We start from the raw sequence: 21,432 nt of genomic DNA, 5'->3' as shown, positions 1-21,432 counted from the left end.
CCAATGTTCCTGATGCTGAGAATGTTTTCTTAGAAAGGAGGGGGCTCTTCTTGGATCCTACTACACAATGCCAGAAGCCATTTAGAAAGTGATGCAGCGGCACAGCCTGGCTGGCAGGTCCAACCACCGTATCCTCAGGCAAATGTCAGTCCTGGGAGTGCACCTAGAACTCTGCCTCTGAATTTCAAACTCCAGTCACTGTAGGGCAGGTAGAGTGGGAGCACAGCAGTGTGTGTGGCCATTAAACAGTTTCTCTTTCTAGTAGAAAGAGAGACACCATTTTGTAAAGTTGCCTGACACCTGCATGCTTCTGGGCTAAGCCGCAGGCCCATTTGAGGAGTCCTTGGTCCCATTTGATCTGAAAGAAAATGATAGTAGAACTTGACACTGTACTAAGTACACTTCACAGGGCGGGAGGGAGAACACCAGTGGGACAGCATTTGTTTTGACATTAGAAACCTGGCTTCATTTTCTGAACCATAACAACCAGAGGTTATCTCAGGCCTGGAAGGGACTTTTTCTTTTTAATAAGCTTTTGATTTTGGAATAAATTTAGATTTACAGAAAAGTTGCAAATGTAGTGCCAACATTTCCCATATACCCTAAGCCCAGTGTCCACTAATGATAACATCTCTCCTGACCGCGCTGCATTTGTCCAAGTTAAGAAATTAACATTGGTACCCTGACATCAGCTACACTCCAGACATTAGTCAGATTTCACCCATTTCTCCATTAACGTTCCAGAATCCCACATGGCAGGCAGTCATCATGTCTCCTTCGTCTCTTCCAATCTGTGACCGTTTTTCTGTGTTTCCTTGTTTATCATGACCTTGACCATTGTGAAAATTACTGGTCAGGTATGTCATACACTGTCCCTCGATTCAGGTTGTCTGATATTGTCTCAGAATAGACTAAAATTATGGGTTTTGAGGAAGAGACCCAGAGGTGAAATACCTGGGAGGAATTTTTTTAAAGAACAGGTAGCTCAGAAGTTACAAACGAACCCGCCTTCAAATCAAATCATGTTTTGCTCGTTCTGTCTGTATCTTTGAGAAATTTTGTGCCAATTTTGTGCCGAAGTTTTTCAATTTAGATTTTCAACTTCTCTTAAAAAAATAGAAAGAGCTGGTGACTGCAGGCTTCCATGACGGTTAGAGGTGGGTGCCAGGAAGCTACGGCCCGCCGTGGGATGCGTCCTCTTCAGGCGCCATCAGTCCTGTGGCCTCCCCAGCTCTGAGCCTCAGCATCAGCTGCCATTGGTCATCATGTCCACGGTGTTGATTTTCTTATGGTAAAGAGGTGGCATCTATGTTTCTACTACAGCAGAAATGAACCCAGATGGCCCCATGCTTCAAGAGAAAGAAGGCAAGAGCAAGAAACGTGGTGAGTCGAATCTCAAAGAAACTGCATGTTTCCTAATGACAGGAAAGGGTGTGAATGCACACCCTGAAAACTGCCTGTGATCCTCTGTGACTATCGTCACAGCCCTCACCACTCATTCGGCAGCAAAAAGCAGGGGTGTAGGTCAAGAGGGAAGCCAGGGCTTCCCTGGTGGCGCAGTGGTTGAGAGTCCGCCTGCCGATGCAGGGGACGCGGGTTCGTGCCCCGGTCCGGGAAGATCCCACATGCCACGGAGCGGCTGGGCCCGTGAGCCATGGCCGCTGAGCCTGCGCATCCGGAGCCTGTGCTCCGCAACAGGAGAGGTCACAACAGTGAGAGGCCCGCGTACCAAAAAAAAAAAAAAAAAAGAGGGAAGCCAGTCAAAAGGCAAGTAGATATATGAAGGGAAAGGATGCTGCCCTGGGTTCCCTTCCCCAAGGTCAAATTCATGTCACTGCCCAGGGATGGCCCTGTTAACCTACTGGACACGGCCATGCAGTAGGGTCTACGCAGCTGGGCCTACCCTGGGCAGGAATTTCCAGCACTGCCAATTCCACCTCAGAAGAGGTCCTGCTAGCAGAGAGAGGATCTTCCACATCTTTTGTGCCCTCCCTAAACTATGGGCCTGCTGGAGGCACAGTGAGGGTCTGTCTGCTTATCCTCTACACTCCACCCTGCTGTCTGTGAGTCAGACATCCTCTGGCACATCACCTAGAGTTCTGAGCCCCAGCCTTCCCTGACCCCTGACAGGTCCCCCAATCCCTCCTGCTTCTCCTCCTCCCCTTTCCTGTCCCACCCCGTCACCCCAGCCTTGAAGGCTTTAGGATCTGAAGAGTGTGACCACACCAGGTGTTGAGGTGGTGACCAAACCAAGTCTCCAAGCGCTCCACTAATGTGCTGAGTCCTACCTGCTGCATCATCAAAGCAAACCTGGGGGGAGCAGGACCTTGAGTGAAAGGAGTGAGCACTGGACCAGGAGTCAGAGGATCTGGATCCAGTCTTGATTCCAGTGCTGTGCAGTGTTGGGCAAATCACCTAACCCCTCTGAGCCTGAGCTATCTCAGCTATCAAGTCCAGTGACGTTTCTGTGATGTATAAATATGATCCAGGGACTTCCCTGGTAGTCCAGTGGTTAAGACTCTGTGCTCCCAATGCAGGGGGCCCGGGTTCAATCCCTGGCCAGGGAACTAGATCCTGCATGCCACAACTAAGAGCCCTCATGCCACAGCTAAAGATTCCACATGCCACAACTAAAAAAGATCTTGCATGCTGCAACTAAAGATCCCGCATGCTGCAACTAAGACCCAGCGCAGCCAAATACATAAATAAACAAACAAACAAACAAATAAATAAAGATGATCGAGCCACAGAGTCAGTTTCATGACTTGTTTCCTTTGCTCTCAAGCCCAAGTTATACCTTTCTCTACATGTCCAGAGCAGCCCAACTTTCTCCACCAGTGCCCCAACCTCACATTCCCTGCACCCCTACTCCTAATAGAACTGCCTGAGGACAACATATTCAGATTGGAGCATGGGGCCCAGCTCATACATGAGGACTTGCCTGAGGCAGGGGTAGGTCTGAAGGCTCTTTTGTGGCCCAGGACAGACCCTAAATCCCAGAGTTGACAGTGGGAGTGGTGTCTCCCTAAGCTGACTCAAAGATCCTTCTCTCAGATGAACAGAGAAGACTGAGCCATAGGCTTTAAAAATATTCCAGAGAAATAAACCTTCATTGTTATCGCTGTGGCCAGATCAGGAGGCCTCCCAGGACTCTCCGTGGACATGGGCTGCCTCTGAAGTGCTGGGAACTTACCAAACCAGGAGAAGGCAAGCTCACAATAGGCAAAAGGGCAAACAAATCATATGAGCAAAGTGACAAAACCAAGAGAGGGAGACAAAGCCCACTGTGGGACTGGCCAGTGGGATCCTGGTAAGAAAAGATTCCTCGTCCAGGAACTCGGATGGTGTTTGTCATAAGATTATGAAACACTGTGGAACTTGTTGTTCCTGTAATTTGCCTGCTTCAGAGGAGCTAATGTTTATTGATTTTCTTCTGTAAGAGGCAGAATCATCAATTTGGGTTGCCACTGTTGAAAGTTCTCAGGTATCTGGAAGAAGCTTGAACAAAAAAGAATTAGGCATCTCTATACTGGTTTTATTCTTAATCACAGAGGTTGCTATTGTGACAGGCTTCGCAGACATCCAAATCCTTATTCTTTTTCAAATTCTCAGAGGTTGAAAGTGTCAGAAGGAATTAACATTTGTGGAACACTGAACATGTGTCAGGCACTGAGCTGGGCCCTTTAACAAGACCACAGGAGGACTTCCCTGGTGGTCCAGTGGGTAAGAATCCGCACTCCCAATGCAGGGGGCCTGGGTTCGATCCCTGGTCAGGGGCCTAGATCCTGAGTGCCGCAACTAAGACTGGCGCAGCCTAAATAAATAACTATTTAGACACTCGGGATCTTCGCTGCGACATGTTTAGTTGCGGCATGCGGACTCTTAGTTGCAGCATGCATGTGGGATCTAGTTCCCCAAACAGGGATCGAACCCAGGCCCCCTGCATTGGGAGTGCAGATTCTTACCCACTGGACCACCAGGGAAGTCCCAGTAAATAAATATTAAAAAAAAAGCAAGACAGCAGGGAATTTAATCCGTGCAGGATCTCCAAAAATTATTATTATGCCTATTTCACTGAAGAGAAAATTGAATTGTAAAAAATTAAATAGCTTGCCCAAAGTTCCACAGATAAAATGGAGCCAAAGTGAGATTCTGATCCACGTCTGTGCGTCTCAAGTTCCTAATCTTTCCTTGGCTCATACCGCCTCTTTGTGACTGGTTTTTCTCCAACATTTTACATATTTTATTGTCCTATTGCATTATTTGAAACTTCCAAAACAACACTAAATAATGATACAAGTGGTCAATGCTATTTGTTCCAGGTTTTAAAATGGCTTCTCTATTCCATAGTTTGATACAGTCATCAGCATGTTTAAAGTTTTATTCTATCCCTAACTTACATGGAATTTTTATCAGTAATTGTTGCTAGATTTTATCAAATGCTTTTAGTTTCTACTGCTATAATAATACAGGCTTTTTCTCTTTCAATCTAACACAGTAAATTTTTTTGATGAATTTCCAAATTTCAAACTATCTTTATAAACCTGAAATAAACATGGGCTTAATTTCCTTTCTTTCTTTTTGTAACTTTCACTGGATTGTGCTTACTAATTTTTGTTTAGTATCTTAGCTTCTACATTCATAAGTGAAATTTTCTAGTTTTCTTTTTCTCTCCTCATCAAGTTTTAATATTGATATTACTTGGGAGCTATTTCCACCTGTTTCTCTGGCCTATGATGGTTTAAATAGTAACCTACAGCAGTTTCATGGATGCTGGCACGAAACTCCTGGATCAGAGACAAAAGGCAGCTTGTTACTCACAGCAATAGCAGCAGAGACAGATCAGCGTTTTGGTGCCAATTTCCTAAGGGCAATGTGAAGAGGACCAGATGACACCTGCACATGCAGTGGTTGGACTACAGGAGAGAAGAACCCTGGGTTTAAGGAACCTGATAATTTCACAATGGGCACTAAGCATACCTGCCATTTGCTCCATTGCGAGACACACTCTGTCTTCCAAGGTCATAAGTAACCTGCCCTTTATTCTGAAGGGAACCACCATCTCTACCTTCCACAGTCGTTCACCATCCAAACACCCTGGAAAAGATGGCCCAGTAGTTCACTCGCAAATGCACAAAAAGGTGAGAGACCCATGGAGAACTATTTCCCAACAGTGGACAGCTGAGACCAAAAGGACAAAACATTAGTACTTGTTTATTCTTAGACAGTGGGCATGTGAAAGTCATTACATTCTTTTCTACATTTTTTAAACACCCCTTGCCAAAAAAAAAAAAAAAACAAGGAAAGAAAGAAAGAAAGAAAAAGAAAGAAAAAGGAAGAAGAGCTTTCTCGTAATGGAATCACTACTTCAAGATTTGGTGAGTGTTCCAGCAGAATAAGGTGACTTCCCTTTAGGGACGTTGCAGAATTCCTGAACTGGATGGGTGGGGCAGGGTAAGGCCCTTCTAATTGAAGGAATCTACAATATTAGGTCAACTTCGAAGGCATTTCAGAACTCCTTAGCTATTCTTACTCAGTACCTCTGCATTTCGTCATATTCATAGGTGAACAGGGACAGATGATTGGAAATCTCTCACACACACATACACACACACAATTTCCAAATAACTCATGGCTGGGATTACCCACGTTTCTTAATCTCTTTAGTCTTTTCTTAATGAGGTCAGTGGAAGGGCTGTTATTTTTGCTTCTAAAGCACTGGTGTATGAAAAATGTCATGGTCACAGGAAAGTCAGTGGTGAACAAGATAAACATGACCCTGTCCCACAGAACTTACTATGTACAGGAGAAGAGAAATAATTCAACAGAATAATAAGATTTGATTGGCTCTCAGATTCACTAGAAATTGATTTAGCCCTCTCCCCTCCCACTTCTACTCACCCACTGGCTCTCTAAGGAGCCTTTGCCAGAGGGAGTTGGTGTAGTTTTCCTGTGTTTGTCCCGTAGAGAGTAATAGAACAGGAGGCCCAGGGAAACCATAGATTAATAAAAGATCCAGTAAGGTGCTGGTTGATAAAAGGTATCTGCTCAGGTAACTCTCCTCTCTTTAGCTCAGATTTTCCTTTTCATAGGAAATTCCAATGTCTAGCTTCACAGCTCAGCTGAATACTTATTGCTTTAAAGGACCCAGCAAACCTAACATACCATTAAAAAGTCCAAAATTAGGATATTCTCTCGACGCCTTTGCCCAAAATGCAACACCCCACATCCTTGGTCCTTTCCTTTATTCTGCCCCTCTGATGCCATTCTTGTGGCCATAACAGTATGTCAAACACACGCGCGCGCGCATGCATTTGCTTTCTCAACATTTCTAACATTTCCTCTTAATTCACTCCAAAAGGATGTAAGAGTGGCTACTATTTCTGAAATAGGAATAAGATTAGCTAATGAGGATGGTCTTTTTACCCATCCTCTCGGCAAAAATCAAAACACAGCTACAGTTCAACTTAAGCAAATACTTAAATGAAAATTCAAATTTATAGAAAATATTAAATTGAATTAATGTTAAATCCATTGAATAGTCTTTATTTTTGAAAGCATTCAGAGTAGAATTCCTTTACTTAGCAAGCGTCCCTCACAGCTATTTCCCAAATATATTTACTCTGAAAGAGAAAATGTACCTGCAGTTTGGCTTTTTCCCAGATTTGATACCAGAGATACCGGAAGTCGGATAAGCAATGAGCAAAATGCAAAACCAGATTCTAGTTTCCTTCAAAAACTGAAGTGACAATTCTAATCTGCTGCCATCTAAAATGCTGGGCTGCCGCAAATGATTTTGAAAGATGGGCTTTATCTGCCCCCTGCTGTATTCTGGGTAAATGACAGGCCATCCTAATTTAGCAGCAGGAGACAGAGCCAGACGTGGTATGTACCAGCACCTCTTACTAGAATAGAAAGGCTATGGCAAAAAGACCGTGCCTGGGCTTCACCACTGTGTCTCCAGAATGGAGTGTAGCTGGAATGCAGCAGGCATGACACTAATATGTGCCGAATGCCTGCACATACAGGAAAGGAAGTTGTGCTTATATACTCTGTTTGCATAAGCATAATACCAAGTGCGTATAGGCCCAAGGGGAAAAAAGATATTTTGCAATTCTCTGTTCATAAGTGTTTGAAATAAACTGGTGGCAATTGGGCATGACTGACGTCCTCTAATAATTCCACTGGGCTAAACAAAATAATAAATTGGAATATTCAGACTTAACAATAAAGATAGATTTTCTAAATGTTGCTTACTGCCAAGAAATAAATCTTTGAGAGCTTAGGATCTAAAAGCCACAAGGTTAAAAGACCATATGATTATTTCCAAGATGGAGGACTGGTTGAGATATCATAAAATTCGCTGTGTTATCTCTTTCATCCCTTTCTCCAGAGACACCTGCTGCTACCAGCCCTCTAGTCATTATCCGTATATCTCTCAAACACTAGTGAAGGCAAGGACAAAAATAATAGGCATCTTCCTTAGTTGGGGGTGGATTTATTGAATACGAAAGAAGTCACGTTAGGGCTAAGATTTAGACATTTGATATACCACCATACCTACCCTGAAGGTTAGGCTTCTCCGATCACTCAAAAAATCAGTGTATGCAGAACAGTTCTAAAGGGAAGATAATTAAGTGCCAATGGATGTGATATAGAAAATGTCGAAAGAGAAATGTTTCCACCAGGGGAATCTTTCTACCAGTTGAGACTGGCACTTGGCCATTTCAGGTTCCTTGCACCACGCCACTAAACCAGCAAATAAGATGGGGTGCAGTGGGGAGTGCCGACCATTTCAGCTGAGGCCGTTGATCTTGGGTGTTAGGGAAAATAGGAGTGCTTCCTTAGACAGGCCGAAGCAATGTTCACAAACTGAGGGGTCCTCCTTGTACCTCCCCATGGAATGCTGCAAGTTAGCAGGACTAGAGCAACCGTAGAGAAGTAGAGGGCCACCAAGAACTCAGATGCTCAGGAGTGAAGGTTAGGGTCACTCCACCAGGTAAAGGCAGACCAAGTTGTGGCTGAGGGCAAAGGGAACGTGGAGTGGGTAAATATCAACTATAGCCTTATATTTCCCCTTGCAGGTGAGTTACGTTATATAAGAATATATGTTAAATTTTTCCCCTCTCCCTTCCCCAGATATATAGTGTATATAGCCTCTGTGGATTTATTTTACAATTTATCCATGGCTAACAGGGCATTAAGAAAAGAGTGTGTTTAAATTAGAAGAATGAACATCAAAATTCTGAATATGGAGCTGAATGCAATCAACTGAAATTTGGGGCTTCCCGTTTTGAGGACAGAGTAGCATATTTTGTATAAGGGATTGTTGCATTGTGTTCTGCAGGCTAGAGACTTAAGGATGGAGGGAGGGTGTACATTGATGTTGGGCCTCCAGAGGGTGACTGCGGTGGACATCTGTCCCTACACCAAATCTTTCAAACAGCTTCTTCTCACTTGGATAATTCTCCAAGTATAAATCCTACCTCCCTCATCTGGAATAACTTTTTAAAAATACATTGAAATTTTGAAATTAACACAACAGGTGTGTTAGAGTCTACCAATCAGATATACATGTGTAAGACTTTGTTTTGAAAGTGAATTTTCTGAGAAAACAGAGAAGGTCCAGGCCAGCAAAGGCAGCCAGTTCTGAAGTCAAGTGGTGACGGGACTGTCTCCAGCGTCCACAGCAGAGTCCATGTGTTTTGGCTGGGCTCCGTTACATGGTCAAATCTGAGGTGTGGTTCTGAGAGTTGTTCCGAGAAGCTCAACCTAGCTTCTCCAGAAATTCCACAAATTTCTAATAGCCTTTGTGAATCCCTTCCCATGTAGACTAGCTAGAGAGGATTCTACCTTAGAACTAAAACGTCTGATTAGAATAGAAAAAGCTAGTAGCTATGTGCCCAAGGCAGTTTGCTTTGCCTCTCTCAGCCTCAGCTTTGTCATCCTTGAAAACTTTCAAGCACTGTTGTAAAGACCAGAAATAATACAAAATGTCTTACATGTAAAAAAACTCTATGGAGAACAGTATGGAGGTTCCTTAAAAAACTAAAATTAGAACTACCATGTGACCCAGCAATCCCACTCCCGTGCTTAATTCAAAAAGACACATGCACTCCAAAGTTCATTGCAGCAGTATTTACAATAGCCAGGACATGGAAGCAACCTAAATGCCCATGAACAGAGGAATGGATAAAGAAGATGTGGCACATATATACAATGGAATATTACTCAGCCATAAAAAGAAATGGAGTTATTTGTAGTGAGGTGGATGGACCTAGAGTCTGTCACACAGAGTGAAGTAAGTCAGAAAGAGAAAAACGAATACCGTATGCTAACACATATATATGGAATCTAAAAAAAAAAAAAGTTCTGAAGAACGTAGGGGCAGGACAGGAATAAAGACGCAGACGTAGAGAATGAACTTGAGGACACGGGGAGGGGGAAGAGTAAGCTGGGATGAAGTGAGAGAGTAGCAGCTGCATAGCACAGGGAGATAAACTTGGTGCTTTGTGACCACCTAGAGGGGTGGGATACGGAGGGTGGGAGGGAGAGGCAAGAGGGAGGGGATATGGGGATATATGTATACGTATAGCTGACTCACTGTGTTATACAGCAGAAACTAACACAACATTGTAAAGCAATTATACTCCAATAAAGATGTTAAAAAAAGAGAAAAAGAAAATGGGGTTAGACTAGGTAGCGGTTCTCAGTCCTAAGTGCACAATAGAATCACCTGGGGAACTTTTAGAAAATGAATAACCGGGCTTCCCTGGTGGCGCAGTGATTGAGAGTCCGCCTGCCGATGCAGGGGACATGGGTTCGTGCCCCGGTCCTGGAAGATCCCACATGCCACGGAGCGGCTGGGCCCGTGAGCCATGGCCGCTGGGCCTGCGCGTCCGGAGCCTGTGCTCTGCAACGGGAGAGGCCACAACAGTGAGAGGCCTGCGTACAAAAACAAACAAACAACAACAAAAAAAAAAGAAAATGAATAACCAACAAGGACCTACTGTATAGCACAGGGAACTCTTCTCAATGTTATGTGGCAGCCTGGATGGGAGGGGAGTTTGGGGGTGAATGGATACCCCCATTCATGTGTATCCACATGATACACATGTGTATGTATGGCTGAGTCCCTTTGCTGTGCGCCTGAAACTATCACAACGTTGTTAATTGGCGATACTCCAATATAAAATAAAAAGTTAAAACAAAAAAAGGAAGAAGGTATCAGTGTTTATCTCCAAGAAGTTCAAAGTATTCAAGATAATTGGTTTTTATATCTTCTAAATTTCTTGCATTTTATAATGAAAGGAAAAAAAGATGTTTTTATTTAGGGGGATTGTTTAAAGAAATGAGTTTACAATATAGTCCCAATTCCCACTGTTCACAAGTGGAATTTGGTCTGTCTGACCCAGTCTGTTTCTGGTGACAGGAGCATGACATAGGCCTTGAAGTATTAAGAAAAATCATCCAAAACTTGGAAATAACCAAAGACAGTTACAGCATGTCCTTTCAAAGTCATACTGGTGCTTTGTTTAACATGCCTGCCAGGGTATTTCTTAATCTAGGGCAGTGGTTCTCAAAGTGTAATCTAAGGACCGCTGAGGGTTCCCAAGACACTTTAGGGATTTTGTAAGGTCCTCCCTTTCCAACTACATAACTCTGTGAGGCCAAATTTTCCTCATATACTTCAACCAAAAACAACATATTGCAACATATGAACGCAGAAATTGATATAAGGATTCAGCTGTCTTCTGATAAGCCAATTAAGTGTTCTATTTGCAAAAGTGTAAAACAATGCCTCTTTTCTCAAAATATATCTGAAGTTATTTTTCATTAAAAAATGTTAACATATAATGGGCTTGTTATTTTTATTTTTAAAATACAGTTGACCCTTGAACACACGGGTTTGAACTGCGCAGGTCAACTTATAAACGGATATTTTCCCTTAGATACCAACTGCTGTGCTACATGATCCATGGTTGGTTGGACCCAGAGATGTAGAACCCAAGACAAAGGGCGGACGGTAAAGCTATTCCTGGATTTTTGACTGTGGGAAGGGTGGGTAACCTTAACCCTCACCTTGTTCAAGGGTCCACGATAACGAATACTTAAACATTTGTGTTTTAGTTTCTAATAAGGTTAATATTGATAGATCATTGGGATCCTCAGTTTTTAAGAGTATTAAGGGATACTGAGAACAAAACTTTGAGACTCGCTGAGCTACATGCCTGACTTTGCTATTCATTTTGGAGGGCTCAGATCACTCAGCACACTCATTTCAAAACACCCTTCCTGGTAGACCGCATAATTCCTGTTCCTCCGATTCTGCTTCAAACCAGCTTTGCCATCTTATCCGTTTCCTCATTAAGGAGGTGAATAAATTTGACTAATACTCATTATATATGTATAACAGTCAAGTTTGATCTTTTGAAGATTATACTTCGATAGGAGGTGTAATCTCTGCTGATTCATAAAGACATTTACGATTTAGCCCTGGAGTTCTTTTCTTTGCATTCAAAGGTGGATGAAGCAAGGAACACTATGAAAATCTTACTCTTAAACATTTCCCTAATGAAATGAAATAAGACAACTGTGATGATCAGCTGTGCCTAAAACTACTTTGTTCCTCGAGGAAAGTGTTTAAGAGAGAACCAGTCCAAAGCTTGGGAAGCAGAGCGGCAGGGGTTTTTTTTTTTTTTTGTTTTTAATTTTATTTATTTATGGCTGTGTTGGGTCTTCGTCTCTGTGCGAGGGCTTTCTCTAGTTGCGGCAAGTTGGGGCCACTCTTCATCGCGGTGCGCGGGCCTCTCACTGTCGCGGCCTCTCTTGTTGCAGAGCACGGGTTCCAGACGCGCAGGCTCAGTAATTGTGGCTCACGGGCCCAGTTGCTCCGCGGCATGTGGGATCCTCCCAGACCAGGGCTCGAACCTGTGTCCCCTGCATTGGCAGGCAGATTCTCAACCACTGCGCCACCAGGGAAGTCCAGAGCGGCAGTTTTAAAAGAATGTCTAAGGTTAAAAATGGGTCTGTAATTTGGGAGAGACAATATTCACTTTAATATGGAAGAATATACTTTTTAAAAAATTTATTTTATTTTTGGCTGTGTTGGGTCTTTGTTGCTGCGTGTGGGCTTTCTCTAGTTGTGGTGAGCGGGGGCTACTCTTCATTGCGGTGCATGGACTTCTCATTGCGGTGGCTTCTCTTGTTGTGGAGCACAGGCTCTTGGTGCGCGGGCTTCAGTAGTTGTGGCTTGTGGGCTCTAGAGCGCAGGCTCCATAGTTGTGGCGCATGGGCTTAGTTGCTCCGCAGCATGTGGGATCCTCCCGGACCAGGGCTCGAACCCGTGTCCTCTGCATTGGCAGGCAGATTCTTAACCACTGCGCCACCAGGGAAGCCCTGGAAGAATATACTTTTAATCTACTGTTAATAGCTGTCCTTTCCAACACAGGCTCCACCTCCCTCTTAGGTAAACAACATAAGAACATAATTTCAGCTGTCTGCAGAACTTTCCTAGTCAGTATAAAATCAGCAGAAATTGATCACCCTACTACCCATTAGGAAACACTTCTCAAATCCTTCAGCTCCAGGGTGCATCAGAATGATCTGAGAGGCCTATTAGACACACAGATTTGAGTTCATCGTACAGTGTGGGGCGGGGCAATACTGTGCATTTAAAACAAGCACTCCGGGTGATTGATTTAAAAATACATAAAACCACACTTTGAGAAATTATCTAGACAATTAAAACCTGCTGAACTTCCATTTTTCTAAGAATCACCGTGTATGCTTAACATCTGCATGCCAAGTCTGTCTACAGGGTCCGTAAGGCACTTCACAATCAGACTGGTGTCTCACAACTTCCTCTCCCACCACTCCATCCATCTCTGCCCTACAACCCCCTCCCATCCTGGAGCCCAACTGGCCCACTGCTGCAGTCCTCCTTGCTGTTGACCTCTTTCCCTCTCCCTTCCCCTGCCTGTGCAGGACTGTTTATTTTTCACAGCAGTGCAATAGCGTGGACAGTTCCTGGCTATTTGGACTCTAAAGCCAGTAGACCTGGCTTCCAATCCCAGAACCCTTTGGTAAAAGTGGCCGACCCTGGGGGCGCCTGCCCCTACATAGCCATCGAGTCCCTGTACAGGAAGCACTGTCTTGAACAGGGGAAGCAGCAGCTGGAGCCGCAGGAGGCAGACCTGGCTGAGGAGTTCCTGCTCACTGACTGCAGCGCCATGTGGCAGACGGTGGGAGAAATGGGCCGCTTAGAAGTGGAGGCCGAGGCCAGGATGGAGAACTTGGCGAGTGGCAGTTCCAGGTCAGTTCCTAGCTCTGACTGCTGCTGGTGGCCCAAAAGCCAGCCAGCCAGCTTATCACCATGGCAACGGACCCTACAATGATGTGGATATCCCCGGCTGCTGGTTCTTCAAGCTGCCTCACAAGGATGGTAACAGCTGCAATGCTGGCAGCCCCTTCGCCAAAGACTTCCTGCCCAAGATGGCGGACGGCACCCTGCAGGCTGGCCCAGGAGTTGCCAGTGGGCCCCGTGCCTTGGAAATCAACAAAATGATTTCTTTTTGTAGGAATGCCCATAAATGTATCAGGTCCCAGATGGTGGTGTGGCTGCCCAGGTCAGCTCTGCCCCGTGCTGTGACCAGGCACCCAAACTATGATGAGGAAGGCCGCTATGGGGCCATCCTGCCCCAGGGGGTGACCGCTGGCACCATCACCATCTACAGCCCATCACGTGGGCTGTAGAGCCCACCTGGCTCATTGCCAGCAACGCCCGACCTGACCGAGTAGGCAGTGAGTTGAAGGCCATGGTGCAGGTCCCACCCAGCTACGCCCTCGTGGGTGCTGACGTGGGCTCACAGGCGCTGTGGATTGCAGCTGTGCTTGGAGACGCCCACTTTGCTGGCGTGCATGGCTGCACGGCCTTTGGGTGGATGACACTGCAGGGCAGGAAGAGCAGGGGCACCAATCTACACAGCAAGAGAGCTGCCACAGTGGGCATCACCCATGAGCACACCAAGGTCTTCAACTATGGCTGCATCTATGGGGGGGGTAGCCCTTCGCTGAGCGCCTCCTAATGCAGTTCAACCACTGGCTCACGCGGCAGGAGGCAGCTGAGAAGGCCCGACAGATGTATGCAGTCACCAAGGGCCACTGCAGCTATCGGCTGTTAGATGAGGGCGAGTGGCTGGTGAGGGAGTTGGACCTCCCTGTGGACAGGATGGAGGACGGCTTGGTTTCCCTGCTGGATCTACGCAAGATCCAGAGAAGCTTCTAGGAAATCACAATGGAAGAAGTGGGAGGAGGTTGCTGAATAAGCCTGGATGGGGGACACAGAGTCAGAAATGTTCAATAAGCTGGAGAGCATTGCGATGTCTGACACACCAGTACCCCGGTGCTGGGCTGCTGCAGCAGCCGAGCCCTGGAGCCCTCTGCTGTCCAGGGGGGCGTTTATGACCAGCTGTGTGAATCGAGCGGTGCAAAGCTCCGCCGCGGACTACTTACACCTCATGCTTGTGGCCATGAAGTGGCTGTTTGAGGTGTTCGCCATCGATGGGTGCTTCTGCATCAGCACCCATGATGAGGTTCGCTACCTGGTGCGGGAGGAGGACTGCTACTGTGCTGCCCTCGCCCTGCAGATCGCCAGCCTCTTGACCAGGTGCATGTTTGCCTACAAGCTGGGTCTGAATGACTTGCCCCCAGTCAGTCGCCTTCTTCAGTACAGCCGATATTGACCGGTGCCTCAGGAAGGAAGTGACCATGGATTGTAAAACCCCTTCCAACCCAACTGGGATGGAAAGCAGATACGGGATTCCCGAGGGGGAAGCACTGGATATTTACCAGATAATTGAACTCACCAAAGGCTCCCTGGAAAAATGAAGCCAGCCTGGATGGTAGCTCTGCCTGGAGGCTCTGTATTTGCTCCCGTGGAGTTTCATCGGGGCGGTGCAGGCTCCTAAACTCAGGCTTTCAGCCGTGCTTTTTACAAAAGGGCTTGCCTAAGGCCAGCCATTTTTCAGTAGCAGGACTTGCCAAGAATGATTGCCTCTAATTGACGGTGCAATTGAGTTCAGAACCAAGATGCCAACGTTGGTGCAGGCTGTAGGACAAGGGGGCATTGTTGCTTGTTGGGTAAAAAGCAAGCAGAAGCCCCAAAGTTCACATTAACTCAGGCATTTCACTTCTTTTTCCTTTTCTTCTTGGCTGGTTCTTTGTTCTGTCCCTCATGCTCTGATGCAGTGCCCTAGAAGGGGAGAGAAGTAATGCTCTAAATGGAATAAGCCTGCTCGGAGGCAGTGGAAATAAAAACAAAGACCCTTTATCTTCTCACCAAAAAAAATAAAGTGGCTAACCTCTGTGAGCCTCAGATGACTCCTCTATCAAAACGGACATTAAAATACCCACCCCAAGGTTATTATTACACCAGCATTGGCGGTATTTCGTTTAGATGCTAAATGTCTTAGTTTGGGGGTTTTGCCTCCTGTAAAACCTTCAATCCTCCCTGGAAGAACTGCTCTCTCCTCTGTTCTAAGCAGTGCTAGCATTTCTAGAGATACTCGATGTATAAAAAACCCTTATCTCCTTACTGCACAGGTCTATAAACCCAATTCTGTTAAGGACTTAAGAGCAGATACTTAAGCTGCATTAGATCAAATACTAAAGTTCTAAAGATAATCCAAATCCTTAAGGGTAACCTAACCTCACTCTACCCCAAAGTTATTATAGCAGATACTTTTTACTTAATGATCATGTTCCTTCGCATCTTGAGGCCAAGGGGAAATAATGCAAAACATTGATACTTTCGGGCCCATAGCTGCCACGTAACCACCTCGCTCATGTATAGCGGACAGAAGGTGGGTGAAGGGGATGAAGTTGAACAGTCCAGCCCATGTTAAAATACTCTGAGGGCTTCCCTTGTGGTGCAGTGGTTGGGAATCTGCCTGCCAACGCAGGGGTCACGGGTTCGAGCCCTGGTCTGGGAAGATCCCACATGCCATGGAGCAACTGGGCCCGTGAGCCACAACTACTGAGCCTGCGCATTTGGAGCTTGTGTTCCACAAAGGGAGAGGCCGTGACTGTGAGAGGCCCATGCACCGCGATGAAGAGTGGCCCCCGCTCACCACAACTAGAGAAAGCCCTCGCACAGAAACTAAGACCCAACACAGCCATAAAGAAAGAAAGAAGCTTTCATTAAAAAAAAAAAAAAAAAATACTGAGCATTTACCATATACAAAAATACTAGATAATATGAAAGATTAAAAGATGCATGAAGTATGGTTTCTTCTTTCCAAGGAGCTTAATCCAGTTGAGGAAAAAAGAACTTACTGATACTGCTTTTCTCCATAGACAAAATAACAATGACCACCACCCTCCAAGGTTCATCATGTTTTTTCTCTTCAGGAAGCAAAGGGTGTAAAATTAAGTACGTATGGTTTGGAAGGATAGATGCACGTTTCACAAGTATCATCCCCATAAAAGGGATTCAGAAGAATGTCTACCAGGATGTTGATATGTGTTTTCATCTCATCCTCCTCACAACCCTGAGAGGTAGGTATTATCTCCATTTTATAGATGAAGAAGGTGAGGCTCAGCTGTTACCTAAGCGTTTGCCCAAGTTCACAAAGCTTGGAAGTGGTGGTGCTGGGAACAAAGTTCCGTTTTAACTCCAAGGTCCATCTCCTTTTCCTGGAGTTGAAATTCAAGTATTCTTCCAGTTCTAGGTTACGTAAGTGTTTACGGAGTCTTCACGTTTTGTGTTTGGGAAATCTAAACTATGCCATTTTATATGACCTTTCTTGCTTGCTCTGTCAGTAGCTATAGACCCATTTTCCTCCACAATGACCGTGTTGTTTGCCATATAAACGTATTTGTCAGAAAGCTTAAAAATAACTGTTATTTAAATAACAGTCCAAATTACTCCCATGCCCCACCAAAAAAAAAAAAAAAAAAAAAAAAAATCGTTACGGACAAGCTTCAGGAAGTAGTTATCAGACAGACTATTGGCCAAATAGAGCCAGCAGATGGAGACTTAAGACAAGCAAAACTGAGTACAAATTTTCTATGCTACTTGCTTCTTTTCATATTTGATTCTCTCACCAATCCTGTGAGAGGGCAGGAATTGTCATAAAAAGTAAGGAAACTGTTAGCAGAGATCCAAGGTCTAGTGCTCTCTCCTCAAAACCCCTCTTATCCTCAGAAGGGTCAAAGCAACCATGTGAGCATTAAAGAATTACTTAATGGCCTAGAATGTCAGTTATATGAAAAAAATATATCACGTACAGGGTAATTCTATTTTTGTGTAAAATAAAAATTGAGTATGTTTTATGCAGTATAGTGACGTGTCAATAAGCACAGGGAAAGATTTCCACAACACACACACCAAATATACGGTTACCTCTGGGGTGTATCAAAAGGACCGGAAGATTTTCACTTCTTGCCTCATGTGACTTGTGTTTTTAATGTAGTATTATGGGTAATTTTCACCTTGTTTCAGTATTAACAGAATCTTTTTTCTCCACATTTAGTACTTTTCAGAATGCAGCTAAGACAGAGCTTTGAGTTAGGAATGTTACTCATCTGTGTCTGAAACCTTCCACTGACCCAAACCCTTGGAGGTGTGGAGTTGCAGAATGCTGGTTTGCAAGCCTGAGATACCTGAGACACCTTTTTTGATAAAGTGGTTTCCTACCACACGACTGTTGTACAAAAAGTGCTAATGTATATTTAAGTGCTTGACTGAGCTATGCAAAGGCTACGATCCCCTCTTCTCCTAAGCTTTTTTACAATCTTTAGGCACTTTTGACCTGGTCAACTGCTAGCTTTGGCACCGAAGAATCGAAAAGGTCACAAACCTAAAGAGAACATGATAGGAGCTGTATCGCACTCAAGTATGTCAAGGGTAGATCAATTCTTCAGCCTAAATTCCAGCAAACTGCAAATCTGGAGAGAAAAATTCCTAGGATCTGATAGAAGACTTAGGTAGAGAAGGTGGCATTTCTCTGTCCTGCTTGGGAAAGCTCAAATGTAGCTTTGTTTGCCCAAAAGCCAAGTGGAAGGATTCTCTCTGACAGAGGCTCCAGACTGAATCCAAGTAAGACAGTCATTTGATTAGTAAACTGGCCAAGTAAGATGGCTGCCTGGAACAGCTGCCAGCTCTCCAAGCTGGTTCTCACCATCACCCCACAACCAGGACACAAATGGAAAAACATTTAGGTGCACAGATCAATTATGGTCAAAGTACGGGAAAATTCAAGCCAGGAATGAAGCTGCTGAAACCTAAAAGTGTGTGCAACAGACCCAAGCAACCCGCACTAGCAGAGAAGCAGCTCATCAGAAAGCTTTCCATAAGGCCGTTTGACCTCAGTGGACCACTAACAGCAACGTCAGTGTTTTCTGAAATTTCATGGTATATTTTAATAGGTTCTTAACCAAGTTAAGACCAAAAAACAATTTTTTTAATCCCACAATAATGAAACAATGTAACTAACACCAGCAGCACTCACGCCTACAGCAAGGTCAAGTCCCTAGTAGCTAGCCCAATTGTGGGAGTAAAATAACTAAAGGAAGCCCTGCTCAAAGTTCATCGAAAATATAACCCTCAAAAATTAAATACTGCTCTTCAGCTTCACAAGTAGAATACGTTCAGTGAAGCAAGGATGACTAGCTATCTTCATGAGAGACATACAAGGCATACTCAATAGTAGGGTCACAAATGACTGTCCCTTCCACAAAAGTAAATTATTTATGTCTTAATTAGGAAGATAGACTGTTTGTTATTGGGTTTCTTTTTTAAAAACCTACCTTATAATATAAATTACTAAAAAATTATACCACAGAAAATATACTAACACAAAACTTATTTCAGCAAACAGTTTTGAGTTTGTCTTTATTCCCTTTTATTGCTTCCTGTGTAGCAATATTCAGAGTCTTCCAGCTGAAACCAAAGTACTTTCTTAGAATCCTTTATAGAATTGTATCTTTGGGGAAAACACTCTTTCCAACAAGAAATACTAAGAAATCCAATGGTTTAGATTTCACAGCACTTTTGCTTAAAAATAAATAAATAACCAACCTGTCTTTAATTTCAGAAGAATTGCTATTATACAACAAACTTTTTATTTTTTCCATTCATAAAAACAGTCTACGGCATTCATAAAACAGGGTGGTAAAAGAAATAAAAAGAGACACATTTCAGGTGGATTCTGTTTAAGAACAGATGAGTTGGTAGCAGTTTAATACAGATGGAAACAAATACAATCCATATAAAAACAGGATCTGAAGCAGGAGGCGGATATATCAACCAAAGTAAAGTTAGAGCTTTCGGCCATGCAACTCAACACCTGAGTTCTCTTCACTTAAAAACCAAACTAGACGCTTTAATAGGTGTTCATAGAGAAGGCTACAAAAGTATTACAGAATGTTAGCCTTACGTACACCACAAAAAAGAGAGAAACAAAATTAATAAATCCCCTAGGCTAATCACAACAAGTTTTCCCTAACAGAGACAGACACAGAAAAATAACTTTTTACAAGCTTAGATTCGAGGTATGAGGTACGATACCTTACAGCTCTCACTTGGGTGTTTCCCACTCATGCTCTTTTCAGTATAAACAAATAGGTTTATGTAATGGAATACATATTTGAAGAATTCCTTAAAAAAAAAATCACAAGTTCCATTTTATATATACAAATTTTTAATTATGTACTGAAAATAAATTACAGGAAGGAACTTTAAAATGCAACAGAGGACAAAGTCACGATAAACATTCCCATTGAATTCCCCTGGGGGGAGGGGGTGGGGGGAGGGTGGTGAGACTGCAGTGCTCAAGAAGATAAATATCACAAATATATCAAAAACTTCAAATTGTCTATGCATTCACACACTGACATGAGCCACAAACATTCCTTCACAGGGACTGTACTCATTAGCCTACCACAGAACCAGATTTTGTCATAAACTACAAAACTTTTAATACAAAATCGTATTTATATATTTATAATTCATATACATGCCCTACCTGTGATTTTAGAAAATAAAAGCTACACACTGTATAGACACTCTTAACTCATAGCTGTAGGCAACATTTTTGGATGGAATTTCTCCCCCAATAAATTAACGGCATATTTTATGTACATGAAGGCTAAACTGCATAAAGACAGTTCAGTTTCCCAGATATGCATCTCCTTTTAGGGCAGGTTTATAAATTTAAAAAGGCAAGACAAATGTACACCTCAGAATCACTTTCTTAGCTACAAGAGTTGTCATGTAATTTCTGTGAAGTTTCTGATACATGCATTTATGTAATACTGGTATTGAAGGCAGTAAAGCAATATATACTTTTAATGTCGTGGCTCAATAAAGGCTTCATTGTCATTCCAATCTGATTCTTGATACAGTGATTCATAACTTCTCTAAAAATTAAAATTTCAATGGGACACTGTGTTAAAGAGACTCTAAATAGATTTCTTAAAATATTTCCCTGAAATATCCTTTACATAAGACAAATTTCACTAACATTAGATTAAGTAAAAAGGGGAAAAAAAGAATTAAACATGGTACAAGTGTGCATGAAAACTAATGCTCCTCAGCCAGTCTTCATGCCTTAGGAGCCATGAACAGAATGCTTAAAACCAACAAACAATTTCACACTCTGTGGCAGCCATCTGTGAAGCCAGTTATCTAAACTACTTCTACAGTTGATTGTAAACTTTGGTTTATTTTTATTTGAGTTCTCATTGTACAGCAAGCATGAAAAAAAGAAAGAGTGGAGTCCATGAGGAGATGAACTGTCAGTCTGTCTTTAATCTGGCATGATGAGACACCTGGTCAGTCAGGCCTGCTTTGATAGAGTTTGTTACAGACTGCCTTATGTTTTCCTCCATCAAATTATCACCCAGGGGCTTCAATACCTGTGGTATGAGAAATGTGCAAAACAAATAAAAACATGAGGTAAAAAAAGAGTTACATATAAAAATATATAAAAATTCAATTCAAAGCAATGAAGAAAATAACCAGGAATGTGGGAAATAAAAAGGTGCTTCTCCCAAAAAAAGTTATGATGCTACAAATAATGCAGTTAGACATTTTATAATGCAACAAAAATTACTTTCCTCCTATTCAAACCATTTACAATTCCTATGAGATGGATGTGCAATTCCATACCCTATATGCAGCATCAAATCTGGTATGTATACAGCATTTATGCAGACCGGCCCAGACGGTCCTGCTTATTGTCCTACATGTGTAAGTGTGAACACTTCGGATAGAGAAAAAAGTTAAAAATACTGTCTAATTTTTCTTCTTGTTATTGTTGGATGACAGTCTCTGTCGCTGTGCTGATGAAAGAGCACGATGAACCATTCGACGTCTAGTAACTTCAAACAGTTTGGAAAACACCTAAAACATGGAGTGATTCGTTAGGA

The 21,432-nt window shown here is 43.4% G+C and overlaps 1 protein-coding gene and 1 pseudogene across 6 annotated transcripts in view; one reads left to right on the top strand and one right to left on the bottom strand.

Annotated features, from left to right (window-relative positions):
* Nucleotides 1–824: 824 nt before the first annotated feature.
* LOC101336918 (DNA polymerase subunit gamma-1 pseudogene) lies at nt 825–14,969 on the top strand (annotated as a pseudogene).
* The window catches only part of ATL2 (atlastin GTPase 2), a 77,467-nt gene continuing 61,229 nt past the window's right edge, over nt 5,195–21,432 (bottom strand). For 5 of the 6 annotated variants that reach the window (XM_019942826.3, XM_019942828.3, XM_033838709.2 and 2 more), the window contains 2 exons: nt 14,868–20,919; nt 5,195–9,945 (listed from right to left, as the gene is read on the bottom strand). In XM_019942826.3, the coding sequence (XP_019798385.1) occupies nt 20,800–20,919 (120 nt within the window). In that variant the 3' untranslated portion in view covers nt 5,195–9,945; nt 14,868–20,799. Of the gene's footprint in view, nt 9,946–14,867; nt 21,407–21,432 lie in introns of all 6 variants that reach the window. The other variant, XM_019942830.3, reaches the window with a different exon arrangement.

This window comes from Tursiops truncatus, chromosome 14 (genome assembly GCF_011762595.2).
Source record: "Tursiops truncatus isolate mTurTru1 chromosome 14, mTurTru1.mat.Y, whole genome shotgun sequence".
In the NCBI taxonomy this organism is placed as follows: domain Eukaryota; kingdom Metazoa; phylum Chordata; class Mammalia; order Artiodactyla; family Delphinidae; genus Tursiops; species Tursiops truncatus.
This window is presented reverse-complemented; position numbering and strand designations above follow the sequence as displayed.